This window comes from Haliotis cracherodii, unplaced genomic scaffold (genome assembly GCF_022045235.1).
Source record: "Haliotis cracherodii isolate W230 unplaced genomic scaffold, xgHalCrac1.p SCAF_23, whole genome shotgun sequence".
In the NCBI taxonomy this organism is placed as follows: Eukaryota; Metazoa; Mollusca; class Gastropoda; order Lepetellida; family Haliotidae; genus Haliotis; species Haliotis cracherodii.
The window spans coordinates 6,013,015-6,032,072 of record NW_027266279.1 but is presented as its reverse complement, the minus strand read 5'-3'; the positions used below and the strand labels follow the sequence as shown (position 1 = coordinate 6,032,072).

The following is a 19,058-nucleotide window of genomic DNA, read 5'->3' as shown; positions in this document are numbered from 1 at the left end:
ATATCAGAAATGGGCTTCACACATTGTACCCATGTCGGGAATCGAACCCGGGTATTCGGCGTGACAAGCGAATGCTTTAACCACTAGGCTAACCGACCGCCCCTATCGGTCTGGAAATCACTATTGCGATAACTATTGATATTGCAAGCAACTATTGCGATAACTATTGATATTGCAAGCAACTATTGCGATAACTATTTATATTGCAAGAATCTATTGCGATAAATATCGATAGTTTTCAGTGTATCATTTTAGATGGATTTTAGAGTTCAATTAAATCTTGGAACTGAAGTTTCCTTTGAATGTGAAAACCATAACAACAAATATAAAGTTAAGTTTGAGATACGACTGATTTGTTTTTTCGTTTCCCTAATAATTTAAGAAAACGAAACTTCCACAATGCCATGTGTAAATTACTACCACTCATGATCAAAAAGAAAAACAAATTTAAACAGCAATGCATGTATTTTACTGATATGGTTAATACAATCGAAACTATCGATATTATTAACTGAATTCGATACTATTGATAAGAAACTGATTTAACAATCGATTTATTAACTTCAGGTGCTTACCAATAGCAATATTTCGATATTGAGTCGTCATCAGTGGCAACCTCGACGGCAAGGTACACAGCGATGACGTTCTCCGAACCGTGGTGTTACCATTCCTTCACCAACAGCACCAGAAAACACTCACTGTAGGGGTCGTCCAGGATATCTTGGCTGTGCACGATGTTCTTCCACGGTCAACTCGCTCACCATAGTCAAATCTCACCGCCCTCATAGAGCTGGAATATTGCTGAGTGCGGCGTTTAACAACAAACTTGTGGTGTGGTGATGGACAGATCAGGAGGCGGCATCTACCAAAGAACCGTCAACAGCTAAAGCCGCAAAGAAGGAAGAGTGGTACCGGATTCCCAATAACATCAGGCGGGCTATCCATGAAGTCTCCGCGTGCACTGGCGCTCAAATACGCAATTGAGAATGTCTGGTATGAGTGAACCACCTGGGTATGACAGTACCTGCTTCACCGAGATCATTACCGTGTACCCTGAAACTGCGACCACCATCACCTGTACCCAGATACCTATTGATATGCATGTATTATCGCCCAATACCTGACTACATCACCATGGAATAACCATTTCATGTTTGTTTTAACTTTCTTCAGCACATCAGTTTATTTTGTCTGTCAGCAGCAGATGGGCATGTGGTGGGGTCCAAAGTGAATGTGAAGCATGGTCCCATGGAGTGAGAACGCACAAAGAATCATTGATTCATGTTGTGTACTTTCAACATACCACTCCTGTTGAATATTGTACTTTTTAAGTGGCATCAGTTTATGTCTGCCTTTCGTTTCCCCGACACACCAATGTCCATGAGGAAACGCGCAGAGAAGTCTATCAACCCCTTTAGGGATGGGGGAAATATACATGAAAATAGCAACAACTGTTTTGAGGGCTTACTACATTCAAGGAGGAACATGTATATTGTGCACTGGCACCCTTGAATAACGAAAGACCATTCACTTATCCCTTGAGGGATTTGATCATTCCCCAAAACATATTACATGATTGCAACTTTCATAAGGTTACAAAAGAAAAAGTGTTCGATTTGGTTTAAACACTGCTTTTAGCAAAATTCCAGCTATATCACGGCAGTGACACCAGAAATAGGCTTCACATGTTGTACCCATGTGGGGAATCGAACCTGTGCCTTCCTTGTGTTCACTGAACGCTTAAACCACCACCCCATTGCCCCTACAATAAAAGATACAAAATTTAAAATAACACGTACAGTACTGACATAAGAAATGTTTATTTCCAAAGCTCTCAGTCACAAAACATACACATCTTGATACAAAAGTAGAACACCTCCTCATGGCTGACAGTTGTCATTGAAACATTATGACACAAATGACACAGTTCCCTTATGAAGTGTTGTCCTAGTTGGATCATATTGGCAGTCATGGACTTATGATAAAAGAATCACATTGAAGTAAAGGAAAGTTTTAGCATATATATAGATAACACTTTAGTAAAATGTGTAAATGCAAAATCTAAAATATGAAAGTAACATTTACTACAGTAAGACAAGACACAAATATCATTTTGCAGCTTAGATAAGGACAAACTTGCTCAATAGATAGAACATTTGTATATACCTAAACAATTAATTGTGATAAAGATTGTTACACGTCCATTTTCACAACAAACTAAACCAAATTCAGCAAGCTACAGAAATATCGTGCTCAATAGAGCTGAAATAAATTAGAAAAAAAATCAACAATTTAAATAAAATTTATCTCACCTGAAGGAAAAGTGTATCCTTGCGGTCACAATATTGTAATTTTGTATTACAATGTAACAATGATTTCTAGTTAATATTATCACTCGTATACAAGTCTTTGGTAGTAAAACTCACTGCAGCTGCACGCAAGAGTATATAAAGTAGTATATCAAGCTCGAGTCCCCCCTTGGTCTCCCCTGGTATTCATAAAAAGGGAACCATATTCTATTGGGCTTTTGTACTACATAAAATCAGATTTTTACTCTGATACCATCCTCTCTGTGTGATGATTGGAGGTCACGTCAGGCAATCCTTGAGCAAACTACCATTTCGACATCTTCTGTTCGTAATAATTCATTTCCTACCACCTTGATTTGAACTTTTTCATTTGAACAAAAGAGAACCCACAGAACACCTGTTGGTGTTGAAGACATGGTGCCAAGGCAACAGGAAGAATAAGATATCCATAACAATAAAAAGGTGCTGCCTTACTCATCTACATCTGGAACTTGTCCTTTTAGTTCATTTTCTCAGTACAGAAATCAGATATGGTGGTCTGAATGTTTCACTCGCAGAAGCCCCGAAGTTGTTCTTACCAAAAGAGGCCTCATGGAGTTGCCCTCAGGGTGCCGTTGTACAAAGCGATCTTAGCGCTAAGGTGATCGTTAATCTTCACACAGAGAGGTATCTTATTAAGAGTAAAATATCTCAACTTGAAGGGGTTGTCTGATCAGCATAGGTAAAATTACATAAATACCACTAAAAACGCCAATAGTAAGCAAAAGATATCCATGGTAAGTCAGCGTCTCTAAAAAATGAACATCACAAACGTTCGACAAAATCTATCAACGCATGACACATTTGCGCTCATACAGTCTTGCCTATTCTATATCATTAACAAATTCATCTACATAAAAGACTAACACTCCTATGTAACAATCCATATACAAAGATTGTGACAACACAAATCGTTTCAAGGTTTGAGAGTTTTAAAATTGCAGGTAATGTTAGCTTGTAAAATGGCCATGAATTTGGATGAATACAAGATGGCTGAGGCTGTGAAAGGCCAAACATTGAACACAGATTGCAAAACCAGTTACAGAGTGTGATTATGCACTTTGATGATGTATCGATTAACTCATCGATCCATAAATATTGATTTGAATGAACTGCCTTTGTGTCAATTCAAATGTTCCCAAAGCATGAAGATGGTTTGTTTCTCAAAAGGAAAGACCTGTGTATATATGCGTGTACTATAATGCCATCAAGGATATGTTGATAATGTTGAGAAGTATTACTTGCGAAAACAAATGCAGATTTTGGAACACATGAACATTTCTTATGCATTGATGCTCTAATAAAAAGTCAATGATAACAAATGGTAACCATGGTAACAGTGGTGCTGGAGTTCATTTCAAACAGGTGTCTATTGAAATCGACATGCCATCGCCTTTCAGCCACCACGTTCACTCACTGCCAATATGAATAATGCATATCTACATAGCAGGGACTGATGACATATACACAGCATTTGATTGACATGTCAAAATTGAAATAAACAGATTCTGTGTAGTGATTTATTAGTGATAATAACATTATCTACAAGCCGTTAACAGATACCATTATTATATTCATCTATTATCAATTGCTGCCGTTAAACCAATGTACGAGAATTATTCATTTTACAAACAGAACAGACATCAATGAGTTAAATATACATTCTGATAATGTATGAAAATGGCACTTCACCTGTCGAACCAATGGAACTAAAATGTAAATGATTATAGGTACATTTGTTCAATAACTTTGTTTCAGAAATGAATCATTTGTTGGTTGGTTTATGTAAAATGATCCATTCCAAGACCTGTCCAAAACATCTATCAATTGTTAAGAAATCGAATTATTTATCATTGCGATAAATAAGAATTTGCACTTTTGAATGATTAAAATATGCTTAAACAAAGACAAACATTCTTCATCTATTCAGGTTAACATCTAAATTGGCTGCTCTGTTAATAAAATGATTCACATGTCTCTCTCTCTCTCTTTCGCTCTCTTCAGTCTGATGAAAATGAAAACTGGGATTGATGTCTTGCGAAATGAACATTACTCCTCACTCATTCTTCTCTTCCTCCTCCTCTTCTTCCTCCTCCTCATCTTTGCTCTCCTTGTCTTCTTCTTCTTCCTCCTCCTTCTTGCTCTTTCTTGACCTGTTTAGAAATTCCTTTCCATCCTTTGCGGTCTTCTGCATCGTACCTGCTCGTTTCACTGGTGGTTTTGCTGGTGGAGCGGCCCCTCGTGCACGTGACCTTGTCCTTCGACCCCCACTGAGGTCATCATCACCTAACAAAGATTTTGCTGCAAAACAAATTGCGACACTGAAGAAAATTATTTTTGACATCAATCATATAATTCACTATTATCATTCTCCACAAAGAACAGGAAACATAAGAAAATCCTTCTGCAAGTTGTAATATCGTAGGATGTGCGTGTATTCATCCTCTATATCTCCACGGCTCATACTTCAGTAAACACACATTAACCCATGGATCAATTCCCCTGGTTCTCGTGATCTCAAATTATCTGCCATTGATTCTAATTAACATTTTGCTGACCAATCAAACACTGAGTTAAAGAAAAATGAAAATGCGTGGGGTAGGACTTGCCAGCGCCAGTCTTAAAGGACATAGACACATCCTTCCCAAGAAAAAGATTTTTGAGCGCTTTCTTTTTCTGTCTCACTCTCTAGCAAAACTTCTTGTTGATATCGCCAACCCACCATCGAGGCTGGTTTGTAATTAGCATTCTGATTGGTCCATTAGACTGAGCAGCATAGCAAATCAAAAATGGTGAATGAAAATCAAGGGCAGGTAATCTGATATCGCAAGAACCATGGGACCAAATGGAAGCCCTCAAGACAAAGAGGATTATGTGTTTGTGGTAAAGTATTAAGAGACAGACAGATATTTGTTTGCTTGTTGTTTAACGCCATACTCAGCAATATTCCAGCTATATGACGGCAAGCTTTAAATAATCTGGTCTGGACCAGACAATCCAGTGACAGTGTTCAACAAATACGCCGGCCAACTAGACAAATGCTAGTGAAACTTGATCTGGGCCAGTAATTTTATATTTATACTGGATCAGCTGGTTATTGAAATAATATGGTGTACCAATCACTTTAAAACTCACTCGATCTTTCATTCAGTCAACTTGTCTCTGCCAACTACCAATCTTAGTTACCTCCCTTACCGAGACGGTAACATGAGGTATCAAATATCTGTAAACTGGCTATTCATGTCCGGGTGGCATGCACATGCTATGATAACAACCCTACATAGGAAAGTGAGAGACCAGTTGTTAATAAAAAATAAATTCCATCGTAGCAAACTGGAAGTGATTAACGTGACCAATCAAATTAATGCTACTTTCTACACTTCACATAACGGTATTCTGTAATGGACGTCACGGCCGGCACTGCTTCGTGGAATTTTTTAAAGCCACTGCGGCAAATTGAAAAGCCCTGTGAACCAACACAAAGTGCAAGAAAGAGGGGAAGGACATTCCAACAGCTCAAATTTCCATGGTTAGAAGTCAGTAAAATCATGAATAAAATGACTAACTATATTGACAAGTGTTTGCGCTCTTAAATTTCTGAATTTCTGTTGGATTTGTAACATAATATCTGGGCCAGTAGTTTTCATTTCTTGCTGGACCAGTGGGCTTGTGTGTCGATATGACATTTGTCAAACCCTGCAGTGATTGACATCATGAGCATCGATCCACGTAATTGGGACACTATGACATGTATCGACCAAGTCAGCAAACCTTACCACGTTCGTCGCCTTTTACGACAAGCATGGGTCTCTGAAGATCTATTCTACCCTGGATCTTCATATGTCAGCAGACATGATATCTAAACCTCTGCTTTACCTTTCAATCAATGAATTAAAATCCTTTTTGGCCAGAAATTTCTGTCGATCACTGAGCCAAAACAAAAACTGCTACATGTGGTCAGAGATTGCATTTGTATTTCTGTCATTTAGCGTTTGACAAAGTTTGTTGTGGGAATATTTTGTGAAAATATCTTTTTATAACACTGGGCTGCTTGACAAACCTTCTTGCATCGTCTTCGCCATTGTCCCTTCTCTCTTGGGTGTTGCTCGCCCTTTCCGTGCTTTGGTCTCTTGTCTTGTATCACCAAGTTTTTCATTGTTTAACAAATCTTTACCCTCCTGACAAGAAAAATCAAATATTTAATAACCTAAATAAGGGATAAACTTAACAAAAACACAATAATTTTCACCAGATCAATGTATTTTACAACATAATGTTCCTAAGCCGTAGAATCTTAATGATTGCACAAGGCAGAATGATAAGGTTTGAAAACTATGCTAACGCTGAGTCAGGTATCTTATATAGTTGGGGAGACGATTTTCACAATTGTAATTGTATTAAACAAACTTTAAGGATTGTTAATCATATTAACCAATGTAATAGAAAGGATGAAAGTACTGCTGCCAAAGTCAAAATCATCCGTTTTCGTCCCTGTCACTACTAAAATCGAGGGGAAGTAACTCCAATCTGACATTGTAATTAACAAACAGCAAGTTTAGAAATTTGATGAGATGTCTCATGAATAATTGATGTTTGATTATTGCGACAATTGAAACTATTGACTCCTATGCAGACAATCAACAATGCCATCAGCGTTTTAATAGTCATTTTTTTATAATCCAAGATGTAAAGGATTTAGTTTTGGAAAGATTGGTTGGTTTGTTGTTTAACGACGCACTCAGCAATATTCCAACTATATGACGGTGATCTGTAAATAATCGAGTCTGGACCAGACAATCCAGTGATTAATATCATGAGCATCGATCCACGCAATTGGGATCAATGACACGCATCACAGACAGTTTTGGAAAGACATTTCCATCGCATTATCTCATTTGTATTTCATTTCCCTTATCTTCAGCTGCATAAAACATTTTTCTGATGGATATATTTCTCAAAAGTGAGGAGGGAGGAACTAACCCAGTGAACTCTGCTCTTAATACAACGTTCATTGACAATAGACAACAGTCTGCTTCACATGTGTTAATTAAAATATTTCTTTTAATGGCACAACTGCCGGAGAAATGTTTCCTTTTCTCTTACTAAATAGGCAATAATGACATCCAGTCTAGGATTACAAAATGGCAGAAACTCAAAGTTCTACTACACTAAATCAGAACCCGTTGGGACAGTGCGGTTTTCGTAGGGAGATCAATGATATCTGCAGGCAGTGATTGGATGATATTGTGTAAGATTTTTGTGTCTTTTAAATGTACATCCATCCAGTTATTAAAAATGACCATGATTTTCTTCATTTAGTACTGTCTTTTTCAAAATGATGACTTATGCTTAAAATGACCACAAATATTTTCCAGAAGGTGTCATTTGGTGCAGAACTGGGGGTGGTGTGTTTAGCTTCCTGTGCTCAGAAAAGAAGCTGACTAAGCTGGTCATTTTTTTTTTTTGCTGCTCTGGGGACAAACTGTGCACACATGTACAGGTAATAGTTGTTTAATGCTTAATTATTTAAAAAAAAATTATAACGTTACTATAGAAGTCTATGGGAAAACATTTGGTTGTGCGTTACCTCAAAGAACTACCATCAAGGGAGATAATTCGCCAATTACCTCCCTTGGTTTTTTGGGATGATTGACCCAGTTACAGCCTGAATATGCCCACCTTAGCTGTGACAGCCATTGTTCCTTCCTTTGACATTTTAGGTTTCTTTGGTGATGGCTCTTCAGACGTTTCACTCTGGATCTCTTCAATTTTTTTCTGCTGGCTTCGAGTTAGAGCATCTGCATCAACGGTTCCTCCAGCTGCCTCCAGAAACTGCTCACCCTCCTGTAAGAGAACATTGTAGAATGACAGCTGATACACAACTTGCATTACATAAGCTGCCCAGTCATACCCAAATAAATGAAACTATTAGTATTAGAGGCCATTATTTCTCTCTTTGTTGGATCATGACCCTATTTTCTTCAAAAATATGAATCCAAACATACAATTATATTGCCCCAGGTGACATGTCATACATGCAATAGATTTTACTACCTGATGCTACCTGGAAAACCACTGTAGGTTTCAATGGGAATACAAATTGAGATATGTGCAGAAACCATCTGACGATGCATACACTGAAGCTTAATTAATCTTTATTCAAACATATGAAAGTAAAACATAACGCATGCACAGTCAGAAAGTAATGTAACTATGGAGTCTTATTGTTATTGTCATTAAACATTATATCATGTGACATTCGTCTCATCCCTTGTGCCTTCCCAGCCTTATATCACTTGTCCTGCTTGAAACAGACAATTTGTTTCCTGTGTCTACATCTTCTGTCACTTACAGTTTGTAAACTGGCGTCAGACAACTGGGCTTGGCCACTCATTACCTGTGCCAATTTTTAACTTCAACCCTGAATGCCTGCTCCAAGCCCACCACACCCTCCACCGACATACCTTTGCTGTAACTGCCATAGTGCTATCTCGGGGAAGCCCAGATTTGTTGGAGCCGGATGCTGCGTCTTCTTCTGGTTTCAGTCCCTGAAGCTTGAGCAGTTTGTCGTGTCCAGCTGACTCAAGGTAATCAATACCCTCCTGAAAAGTACAAATATTATTCATAGAAAAAACTTGCACAAATATGTTTGGATTCATCTAGACATGCTAACATGGCTAAGAGGCTGATATTGGATACCTGCAGCCGATGTCAGTACAAATTACCAAATTGCAATTACTGGTAGACATCCCATGTCCTCGCCTTTCAACACCTATTTCACAAATAGCAAAGAATATGAATGATTTTGTAACAGGGGTAAAAAGACGAGCACTGCTTGCTGATACCCCAAAATAAGTTCAAAACATGAAAAAAGCAGTATTTCACTAGACAATTCACTTATTGAAATCAAACTTTACACCTCACATCTCCTATTGGAGTAGAAACTGTACACCAAATTTGAAAAGATCCATAAAGTAGTTATAGGTCACACAAATGTTTCAGTAAAATATTCCAAGTAAAAAAAAGCAAAAAAAACTGTATGTTTCAGAAAATCCTAATATGGAAATCAAACTTCGCACTGCACCTCTCCAATAGGTATAAAAAGTGCTCACCGAATTTGAAAATAACCTATGAAGTAGTTTTCAAGTTGTAGATTGCACAAAAGAATGTCCTTGGCATAATGGACGAAATTCCTCAGTTAAACTTGATTCACCTGCCCTGTTTGATCGGGGCTATGCTAAAGAGATACAAAGAGGCTTTAATGTTTAGTTCATTAGACTGATTTTGATTTTGGATTTAAGAAAATAAGAACTTTGAACTGAAATCTCAATATTGAAAAAAATAATAATAAAAATTCCCTAGATAAATCCCTGATATGCAAGAAATGTCTCCTGACTCTTTTTCTGAAATGACATATTTATAAAAAATGAAACTATTTTGTGGTGACATCTTTATAAACAATAAGTATCATTCATATTTCACTCAAAGCACAACAAAGCCAAAAGAAAAATCTGTTCGAACTTCAAATCACAATGCCAAGTGTTTTTCATACACAAGGCTAGCAAAGCACTAAAGTGCTGATTCAGCTTTGCACATGCAACACAGTATTCCAGACACATTTTGAACACATTAATTTGTTTCACAACAAAACAGAAAACTGCATCAAACCTGCTTTAACAACCAGTTATCCAAAAAGTACTTCCCAGTTGAAATGCCGACGAAATGTATCAATTCATTCAAGTTCTGATGGGCTACGCTTCTTCACCAAGGGCAAAAAAGTTTCTCTAATGTAAAAATAGCCCATAATGCACCATGGTCTATTGTAGAAGCTGAGCCACACCCCTAAGACAACAAACCATGGGCCAGGAAAGCTCTGCCCTTCCCTAGCGCATCTGGTATAAAATTTGCTCTAATCTTAATGTACACAAAACCTTTAAAAAAGCCAACCGGACCCTTGGTACAAACATCACAGAATACACTACCTCAAACTGGTAATTGGATTTGGGTGAATAAATTACTGACAACAGGAATTGGGTTAATGGAGTGTTGTACTCTACTTTCATATGTAGTAACTTTCTGCCAAGTCACAGTACGGTATATGGTATTGTTCAAAATATTCGTACCAAAAATGCATTTTGTGCCAAAGCTTGGAGTTATTAATGACTTATTGACGATAGGCATCATGTAAGACTTGAAAGAAAAATAGCTTCAGAATATTTATAATCTTGTAGATTAGTGAAACAAAACAAGCGAGTATCTCAACAGGAATTTCAGATTTCCAGACGAGTAAATAATTGTTTTAAGTTTCTAAGAACCCACAAATGGTTGACACTGAAAGTCTGCAACAACAAACACATGATTTGCTAAGCAAGTTTAGCACAAAAGTGTCACTGCATCTTTCCCTTGTCAAATGCTTCTAAATGTCAAGTTACCAAATTTTAGCAAAAAAAGACTTACAAATGAGCCTTATACCTTAATCCTCCACACATATTTGATAAGACCTGAGATAACTAGAGTAGAAAACAATATTTTTCTCAATCTGAGTGACTGAAAAAAAAACTTGGCATGTTTTACATCTCACTGATTAATGTTCACAGTGCTTCATGTTTTCAAGACACTTCAAGCCATTGTACTCATATTTGTTCTGGAACTTCAGTAGGAACAGTTCCTTTTCATATGCTAAAGAGAACATCAAGTTTATTAAACCTAAGTGGGACTATATCCAAATCTTAATCAAAACTACAAATCACCTAAATCACCACATCCAGATTTGAGTGGTATTCTTCAGACTTTAGACACACAATCAACATCTATGCTTTCAAAATGACACCTGATATGGTAACAGATCCTTATTCAAACGAACGAAACCATTTGACACGATATAATAATGTCGTCTTGCTATATATGTAATTACTTTAGAAAATTGTATGAAATTTCTGGATTGGTGATCACTGTGGTTTCAAATAGAGGAATGTTGGCATGGGAGTTGACAGTGTATACGAGTATGTCCATTTGTTTAAACAGTGATTGCACAATACTTTCAAGCAACATTTCGAATACAGCGCTCTTCCTTTATAATACACAACCGGGCAAGATTGTACATGACCAGCAAACATGACCTTGCACATATAAGACGCCATATTGGAATTTTGACAACTTGCAAATTCGTCCATGCAAAATTATCCTTAGGAATGAAAACTAAGAAACAAAACTTCGCAGTAATAAAGATTATTTATTCAAGAATCCTAATATTGCCAATTGATCTCTTAGTTTTCGGTATTTGGTGGCCAAATGCGGGTATGTAGGTCACCCCTGCATTTCTCAAACATGTCGAAATCTATGGCGTCTCAAGGAACAAAAGCACCTGATTTTGGACGCCGATTTTGGGACAATCCCGGTCGAAATCTTTAACCCACCTTTGCAGTCACTTGCATTGTTCCATCACGAGCAAGCGAGGGCTTTGCGTCGGTCATTTTGAGATGTCTTTTTGCAAAAAACAGATGCCGAATACAGGACGAAATATGCTCGATTTCCACGAGGAGAGCCGCAACCAAGTCAGGAAGGCGTGGTCACGTGTCAGGCAACCGGCTTCTTGATTGGTCAGCATGATCGAGAGCAACCCGGAAGCGGGAATGTAAAAACACAAACCGACTACGATATTCAACATCACTCAGCAAATTCGAAAATTTAGAATGAAATACCAATATCTGAACGACACCATGTATGGGAATTTTTCTACTGATGAATTCGGAAGGCATATCAACAAAAATTGTGCTCTTTAAACCCGATTTTCACAGAAATTATTCGTATCAAAGCCAATGTTTTGCTTTGTAAAGTTGCACTGGGTTTCACTCTCTCGTCTGTATTTGTTGCCATGTTCACAGTAACATGTTTGTTTCGGGCAAAATTGACATATTTGTTGTTCTAAGCATATTTTTATTAACATATGTCTATCATACTTTGAATTTTTATGCAAAGTTATATTTGTTTTCTTTGTATAATTTCGAAATAATCTCTAAATATGTATTTATAAAAAAGGTTTTCATTTAACTCAAATTCTATCAGTGAATTTGTTTTAGGAATATGTAATCTATTGATAATGAATAATGCTGCATATAAACGTAACGTATATCTTGCAAATTATTACAATCCAATTATGTCATCTTAATCTTAGTTTATATCTATATTCGATGGAATAGTCACTTTGATGTGACATCAAATATCAGAGATGATCGATATTAAATTACAATTAATTTCAAATATATGGAATAAAGTGTATTATACGCGTACAATAGACAAAAGTAATGGACCGAATACAAGGAAAGATGGGGGAGGAGAGAAAAGAAGTGTTCCTCTCTCGCCCCCATCCCCCGCCCCCATCCTGTCTCATCCTCTTTATGTGAAGATTCGGACACTACACACATAAACATACATAGATGACAACACAGTAGCCTAAACGAGTCGCCCCAAAATAGTAGCACTGCCATACAACACCTAATAATATAGAGTACTAAGCCCATATCATGCCGCAGTTTAGCATGGATACCCTACTCAAACACATTATATTGACTCCGAGCCGACCACTCCCTCTTTTAGCCCCCTTCATGTCGAGCTCCAGGCAGAGTAACAACAAGTACTATCTCTTAACGTCTTTTGGTATGATATGCAACTTCCAGCTCTACGAAACGTCATGTTTTACTCTTCTTGTCGCTTTTCTAAAACACATTTTATGCATTATTAATTACTGATATTCAACCTTTTTTGGCCACACACAAAGTAATTTGAACATCATGTATTTATCAATAAAATAACAACTGCCGTTTTGGTAGGTAGGTGAATATATGATGGAGAGGATTTAACTTGATGAGCATGGAAGAATCTTGTTCCTGAAAGAAAAGCATTATGAAGACCATGTTTGTTTGTTTGTATCAGTTACAGATTATCTCTCTCTGCAGAAATCTATAAAAAACAATAAGATGTAGATGTGAGAATGGAGGTAATCTAAGTTTGCTGTTAATGGATCAGAATGCGTTACTGCGATAGCTGGACTTGTTGGGTTTAGTGTTATGGTTTGTTGTTTAACGCCGCACTTATTCTAGCAATATTCCAGCTATATGATGGCGGTCCGTAAATAATCGAGTCCGGACCAGACAATCCAGTGACCATGTGCAGGAATGAGTGATGGACTTAAGTTTGACGCAGCTTTAAACATTGCTTCAGTCACGGCGTGTCAGTTTGATGGGAGAGGAGAGCCCGAAGTGATGTACATCTAAGACGTTCACCACTTTGGTGAAACAGGGATTCGAGCACACGATCGTTTCTTGCAGGCCCATGGGGCGTAACTATACACCGTGAATTGCGGCGCTTTAGACGAACGTGGCAGTGCAAGAAGATTAAGCCGACATTTGAAAAGGAAGCATTAAAACAAATCCTACTTAAGGTTCATTCACTGGCAATCCCTGTAAGCTGGAAACACGTCTTTGGAATATAATCATTATTACCATGGTAACCTATAGAAAAAAGCTCAGATTAACACATGCACTGTATAAACATCGTTTTGTGGGACAATGGACCTGGCTGTTTGGCTTATATTTTCCCTTGAAGTTAAGCATTTGACACTGTTTATTTGTTGTTTAACGCCGCACTCAGCAATATTTTAGCTATATGACGGCGGTCTGTAAATAATCAAGTCTGGACAGATAATCCAGTGATTGACATCATGAGCATCGATCCACGCAATTATGATACGATGACATGCATCAACCAAGTCAGCGAGCCTGACCACCCGATCCTGTCAATCGTTTTTTACAAGTATTGTCGCCTTGTACGACAAGCATGGGTTGCTGAAGATACATTCTACCGGGGATCTTCACGGGTCGCATTTTACACATCTTATAGTATTTAATTAATGTGTTCGTATGACTTGTTTGGATGTTGGACGACTTTTGGCGTAAACGCTTAAGCTGTCTTAGAGTCGAATTTGTAGCTTGCGTGAAAGTGAACTTGCTGTTTCTTATAACGCATCACGTAAAACAATAGACAAACGGTAATAGGGTACTGCTTCATGTACTGAACAGTCATTTCTTGTAATGGATGTCAGTTGTCAGAGAGATGCCCAGCGTCGCGTCAATTATCATGCATATTGCAATACGAACCAGTGAGAGAGATGGTTTGTATTTCATGGAGAGTGTGGGGTTTGCAATGGTAAAACACATTGACAGAATATGTAGATATATAACATGTAACTTATTCACTAAAAAGAGTATTATGGATAACAACTTTAACATAATTATACATACACAACATTCTAGGACTACCTCTTGGTTATTCATCAGGCGACATCTTCCCGAGGCAAGGGAGTTAACTGACTATAAAAGTCCAGTTTCCACCCTTGCCGAATAAGGCTGAAATTTCCAGGCTCGACCGTAGCGCCATCAGTGGCCATTACGAGTTATGGCCCTTCTATGTACTTTCTATTGACCAATCAGATTCCATCTCTCATGTCACTTGCATTACCTTCAAACAAAATGACGGCACCCAGTCAAGACGGATCTGCACAATAATCAAGGTCTTTATTGTAATAAAACGGGTCTTACCCCACGAAGTGCATCAAATCACGTGAGCACCTCGGTTAAAAGCATGAAAGAATTTGCAAAATATCTGTCGACGCCCAGTTGGCGGAACACATGCTTTGCAAATAATGCAGTCGAGCAAAATCTGCACGTTGAAATTCATGTTGTTTACGAACCGGATGTCTAGTTCGTCACGCTTTCTGATCATCTTCCCGAGGCAAGAGAGTTAACTGACTTTAAAAGTCCAGTTTCCACCCTTGCCGAACTAGGCTGGAATAACTGGGCTCGATCGTAGCGCCACCAGTGGCTATTACCAGTTATGTCCCTTTTAAGCCTCTCCAGTGGACCAATCAGATTCCACCTCTCGTATCACTTGCGTTTGCTTCACACAAAGTGGTGGAACCAAGTCAGGACGATCCGATCGATAATAAAGATCCATATTGTGATAAAACGGGTCTTACATCACGAAATGCATCAAATCACGCGAGCACCTTAATTAGAAACATCAAAAGATTAGGTAAATATCTGTTGACAACGAGTTGGCGGTGCAACATGCTTTGCAAATCCTGCAATCGACCGAAATCTGCACGACAGTTTACGACATAGATCCATATTGTGATAAAACGGGTCTTACATCACGAAATGCATCAAATCACGCGAGCACCTTAATTAGAAACATCAAAAGATTAGGTAAATATCTGTTGACAACGAGTTGGCGGTGCAACATGCTTTGCAAATCCTGCAATCGACCGAAATCTGCACGACAGTTTACGAACCGGATTTTTATTTCGGTGCTCGATTTTGATTGGACTATGCATAGGCTCGTTAGTCAAGCCAAAATGCAACTCCATAATACCAGCCTAGTTCGGCAAGGGTGGAAACTGGACTTTTATAGTCAGTTAACTCTCCTGCCTCGGGAAGATGTCAGGCTAAGGAGGAACCCCGAAACGTTGTGTATGTAGATTATAAAGTTGTTATCCATACACCTCTTTGACGTGATTGCAGCCAACGTCTGTAGAGTCTCCTGCCTATTAAGTCCCTCATTTAAATTATGGTGGACAATGTAAACGGAGAGACATTTAGCATCTCGCTATTTACAGGTGAGGTAAAATGGGGTTTAACGTCGCGTTCAAGATTAATGCACTTATATAGCACTTATATAGAGACGTGTGTGTGTGTGTGTGTGTGTGTGTGTGTGTGTGTGTGTGTGTGTGTGTGTGTGTGTGTGTGTGTGTGTGTGTGAGTGTATGATTGTACTAGTCCTTACTAATGCCGAGTTTATAGTGCTAGCCCACTGAGATACTATGCTGCAGTTTGACATGACTACCCCACTCAGCCACATTATACTGACTCCGAGCCGACCAGTCCTTGTTTTAGCCCCTTAATGCCGAGCGCCAGACAGGGTAACAACAACTACCATATATTAACGTCTTTTGGTATATGCCGAGGATCGAACCCCGGACCTTCCTCTCTCAGGGCGGACGCTCTACAACTAGAACACGGAGGCGGTCCGCTGTTTACAGACGGACACGCGTATCAACAAGTCTGTACCTTGTTCAGTGTTATTATAAGCATCTGAGGGTGATTTCGTCCTAATTTGTAACTACATCACCAGTACATATCATGATGTCTGTCCATACATTGTATTCTAATTCATGTTCAAATTGTTCAAATATACCCCCCAAAACTATCACCATTGGCTTCTGTTGATATTTTAAAATAATATCAAAAAGTAAAAGATTTATAAAAAAAATACTTCATTCCGACAATAAAACATGTTATACTACATTTCGTTAGCAGCAGTTCAACACATGCATTCTTTGGATTCTATTTACATTACACTTAAGCCAAATACCCCACGTGTAGATCCGGGATAGAGTTGGTCTTCAAAAAACCATGCTTGTCGTAAGAGGCGACTAACGTGGTCGGGTGGCCAGAAACGCATTCCAATTGCATAGATCGATACTCACGTCAATCACTGGATTGTCTGGCCCAGACTCTTTTATTTACAGATTGCTGTCATATAGTTAGAATATTGTTGAGCTCGGCGTTAACAACAAACAACAAACAACAAACAACAAACCAAAACACTAAACCCAACAAGTCCAGCTATTCTGATCCATTAACAGCAACCTTACATTACCTCCATTCTCACGTCTAGATCTTATTGTTTTTATAGATTTCTGCAGAGAGAGATAATCTGCCCAGCAGAGCAGTGTCAATTCACATTTTCCTTGCATATGTAACTTATACTTTATACTCTGCAACCACAGCTGTTTTTATATGAATAAACAATGATGCACTTCTGTATAATGATGTAACTGATATTTGAAGGTAGAAATCGCAATGTGCCGAAAACAGGCGAATTCGTGCCCAGTAATTCTTCGTAATGAGTGATGCTTTGTTATCTGTCTATGTCGATTAAAACATACATTTACATTTCATATTTTACCAAGAAGTATAAGATTTTGTTGGTCAATGTAACGTCTCAAGGATATACACCAATTGTATCTCTATTTCTGTAGGTTTCCGCTTATTAAAACCGGATTTCCATATTGTATTGTTACTCCGGATTGTTGTCTCAATCTACTATGTCCGTAAAAACCACACGGTGATACCATTCTCTGCCAAACGCGCACATGCTGTGGGATAATTCAGTCGACCAAAGTATACTACGTCAAACAAGTATAGGAACACCCAACAAAGACAAGCAGAACACACTGGGTATTTTCAGATACTTTGGCATTTAATGCACAAATCCTTCTGATCAGACACGGGTAAACAAATCTAATAAATCCCGTATGTTGAATGGAAAGTATGAGGGGGTCATATTGTAAAGTCACACACCATTAGACACAGTCAGTAATGAGTGTGGCCACCCGGTTCCTGACCTACTCTACACATTGATCTCTCATTGACCTGACAAGTGTCAGTAATGGCGCATTGCCTGCCATTCTTCGTGAAGGAATCAGACGAGCTGTTGCAGGTTTGCAGACGGAGGATGAACATCGCGAACACGTGGTCCCGAAATGTCCCAAACATGTTCAATTTGGGCGAGAACAGGGAAAAATGCTGACTACTGCATTTTGTGAACGCCCCTCTAAGTGAGAAAGTCGGTGACAACACGCGCACGATGTGGCCTGGCATTATCATCCTGAAAAATGGCACCAGGTCCAATGGCGTTGTGAGACGGATTCACAAGAGTCCAACAACTTCATCCCTGTGTCGGATTGCCATGGATATGATACAGAGGATGGGTCCTGTGATGCACACACACACACACCATGACTGGCCCTCCTCCAAACTTGTCACGTTCACAGACCGTCGTATCATGGAAACGTTCACCTCGCCTGAACTGAACACACGGATACGGCCATCTTGTTTCAGAGATGGTTTCGAATTGTCTGTCCACTGATGTTATCATGTGCTGCATGTGTCAGTTACAGTCGAAGTGCATGTCTCAGTTACAGGCGGTGGTTAATCTCTGACGTTTGGCCGTCACAACGACGTTTGGCCGTTACGATCATCAGTCCTTGACGTTGATGTGGGTCTGCCTGACCGTGGTCGGTCCTGTACTCTTCCTGTCGCCCGAACACGTTCCAATGGACGACGAAGCACAGACAGTGACCTCAGAAGGTGTCTTGCACTCTCTCATGGCTACACAACCCTGAAGCCACGAAATCGCCCGTCAACGATCAACAATACACACGTTTGCATTCTATAACATTTCCACATGTGTTCTGTCATTTTAACTGTCGCCAGAAACGCAACCAATATGGGTTCCTACAGGGTTCCAACTGCATGCCTGCTTAAACACATGCTACAGGAGACAAAATGGGGAATTGATGTAATTGTTTTCCGATCGCCAATTCACACGTGCCGCTCTGTCTGCTTACCTCACCCTGCAATGTTCCAAATGCACCACTAATCAGCATAGTTCGCATAGTTGTTTGTCGTAATATACGAACAAAAATCATGATTTACATATATCAATTTTAGTTGAACTGATGAACATTCCGTCATAAACAATTGGGTATTTTGCAAGGAAACTGATCTCTCCATTGTGAGTTGTCCATGAAAAGTTTCATGTCTTCACGCACTTCATGTATTTCAGCTGCCATTTGTTGGCATAATTCTT

The 19,058-nt window shown here is 38.8% G+C and overlaps 1 protein-coding gene across 1 annotated transcript; it reads right to left on the bottom strand.

Annotated features, from left to right (window-relative positions):
- Window positions 1-1,801: 1,801 nt before the first annotated feature.
- On the bottom strand, window positions 1,802-11,909 carry LOC139471607 (uncharacterized). Its single transcript, XM_071253987.1, has 5 exons — window positions 11,765-11,909; window positions 8,813-8,950; window positions 8,028-8,192; window positions 6,409-6,526; window positions 1,802-4,649 (listed from the first exon to the last, which is right to left on the bottom strand). The coding sequence occupies exons 1-5, from the start codon at window positions 11,819-11,821 to the stop codon at window positions 4,405-4,407; spliced, it is 723 nt and encodes a 240-aa protein (XP_071110088.1). The 5' UTR covers window positions 11,822-11,909; the 3' UTR covers window positions 1,802-4,404.
- Window positions 11,910-19,058: the final 7,149 nt, after the last annotated feature.

Bases quoted from the DNA above. Each gene is read 5' to 3' on its own strand.
- LOC139471607 (XM_071253987.1), bottom strand. From the start codon at position 11,821: ATGACCGACGCAAAGCCCTCGCTTGCTCGTGATGGAACAATGCAAGTG. The intron at 8,951-11,764 runs GTGGGTTAAAGA...TGTACTTTTCAG, and splicing joins CAATGCAAGTGACTGCAAAG to GAGGGTATTGATTACCTTGA. The intron at 6,527-8,027 runs GTGGGCATATTC...TTTTCTTGTCAG, and splicing joins CAATGGCTGTCACAGCTAAG to GAGGGTAAAGATTTGTTAAA.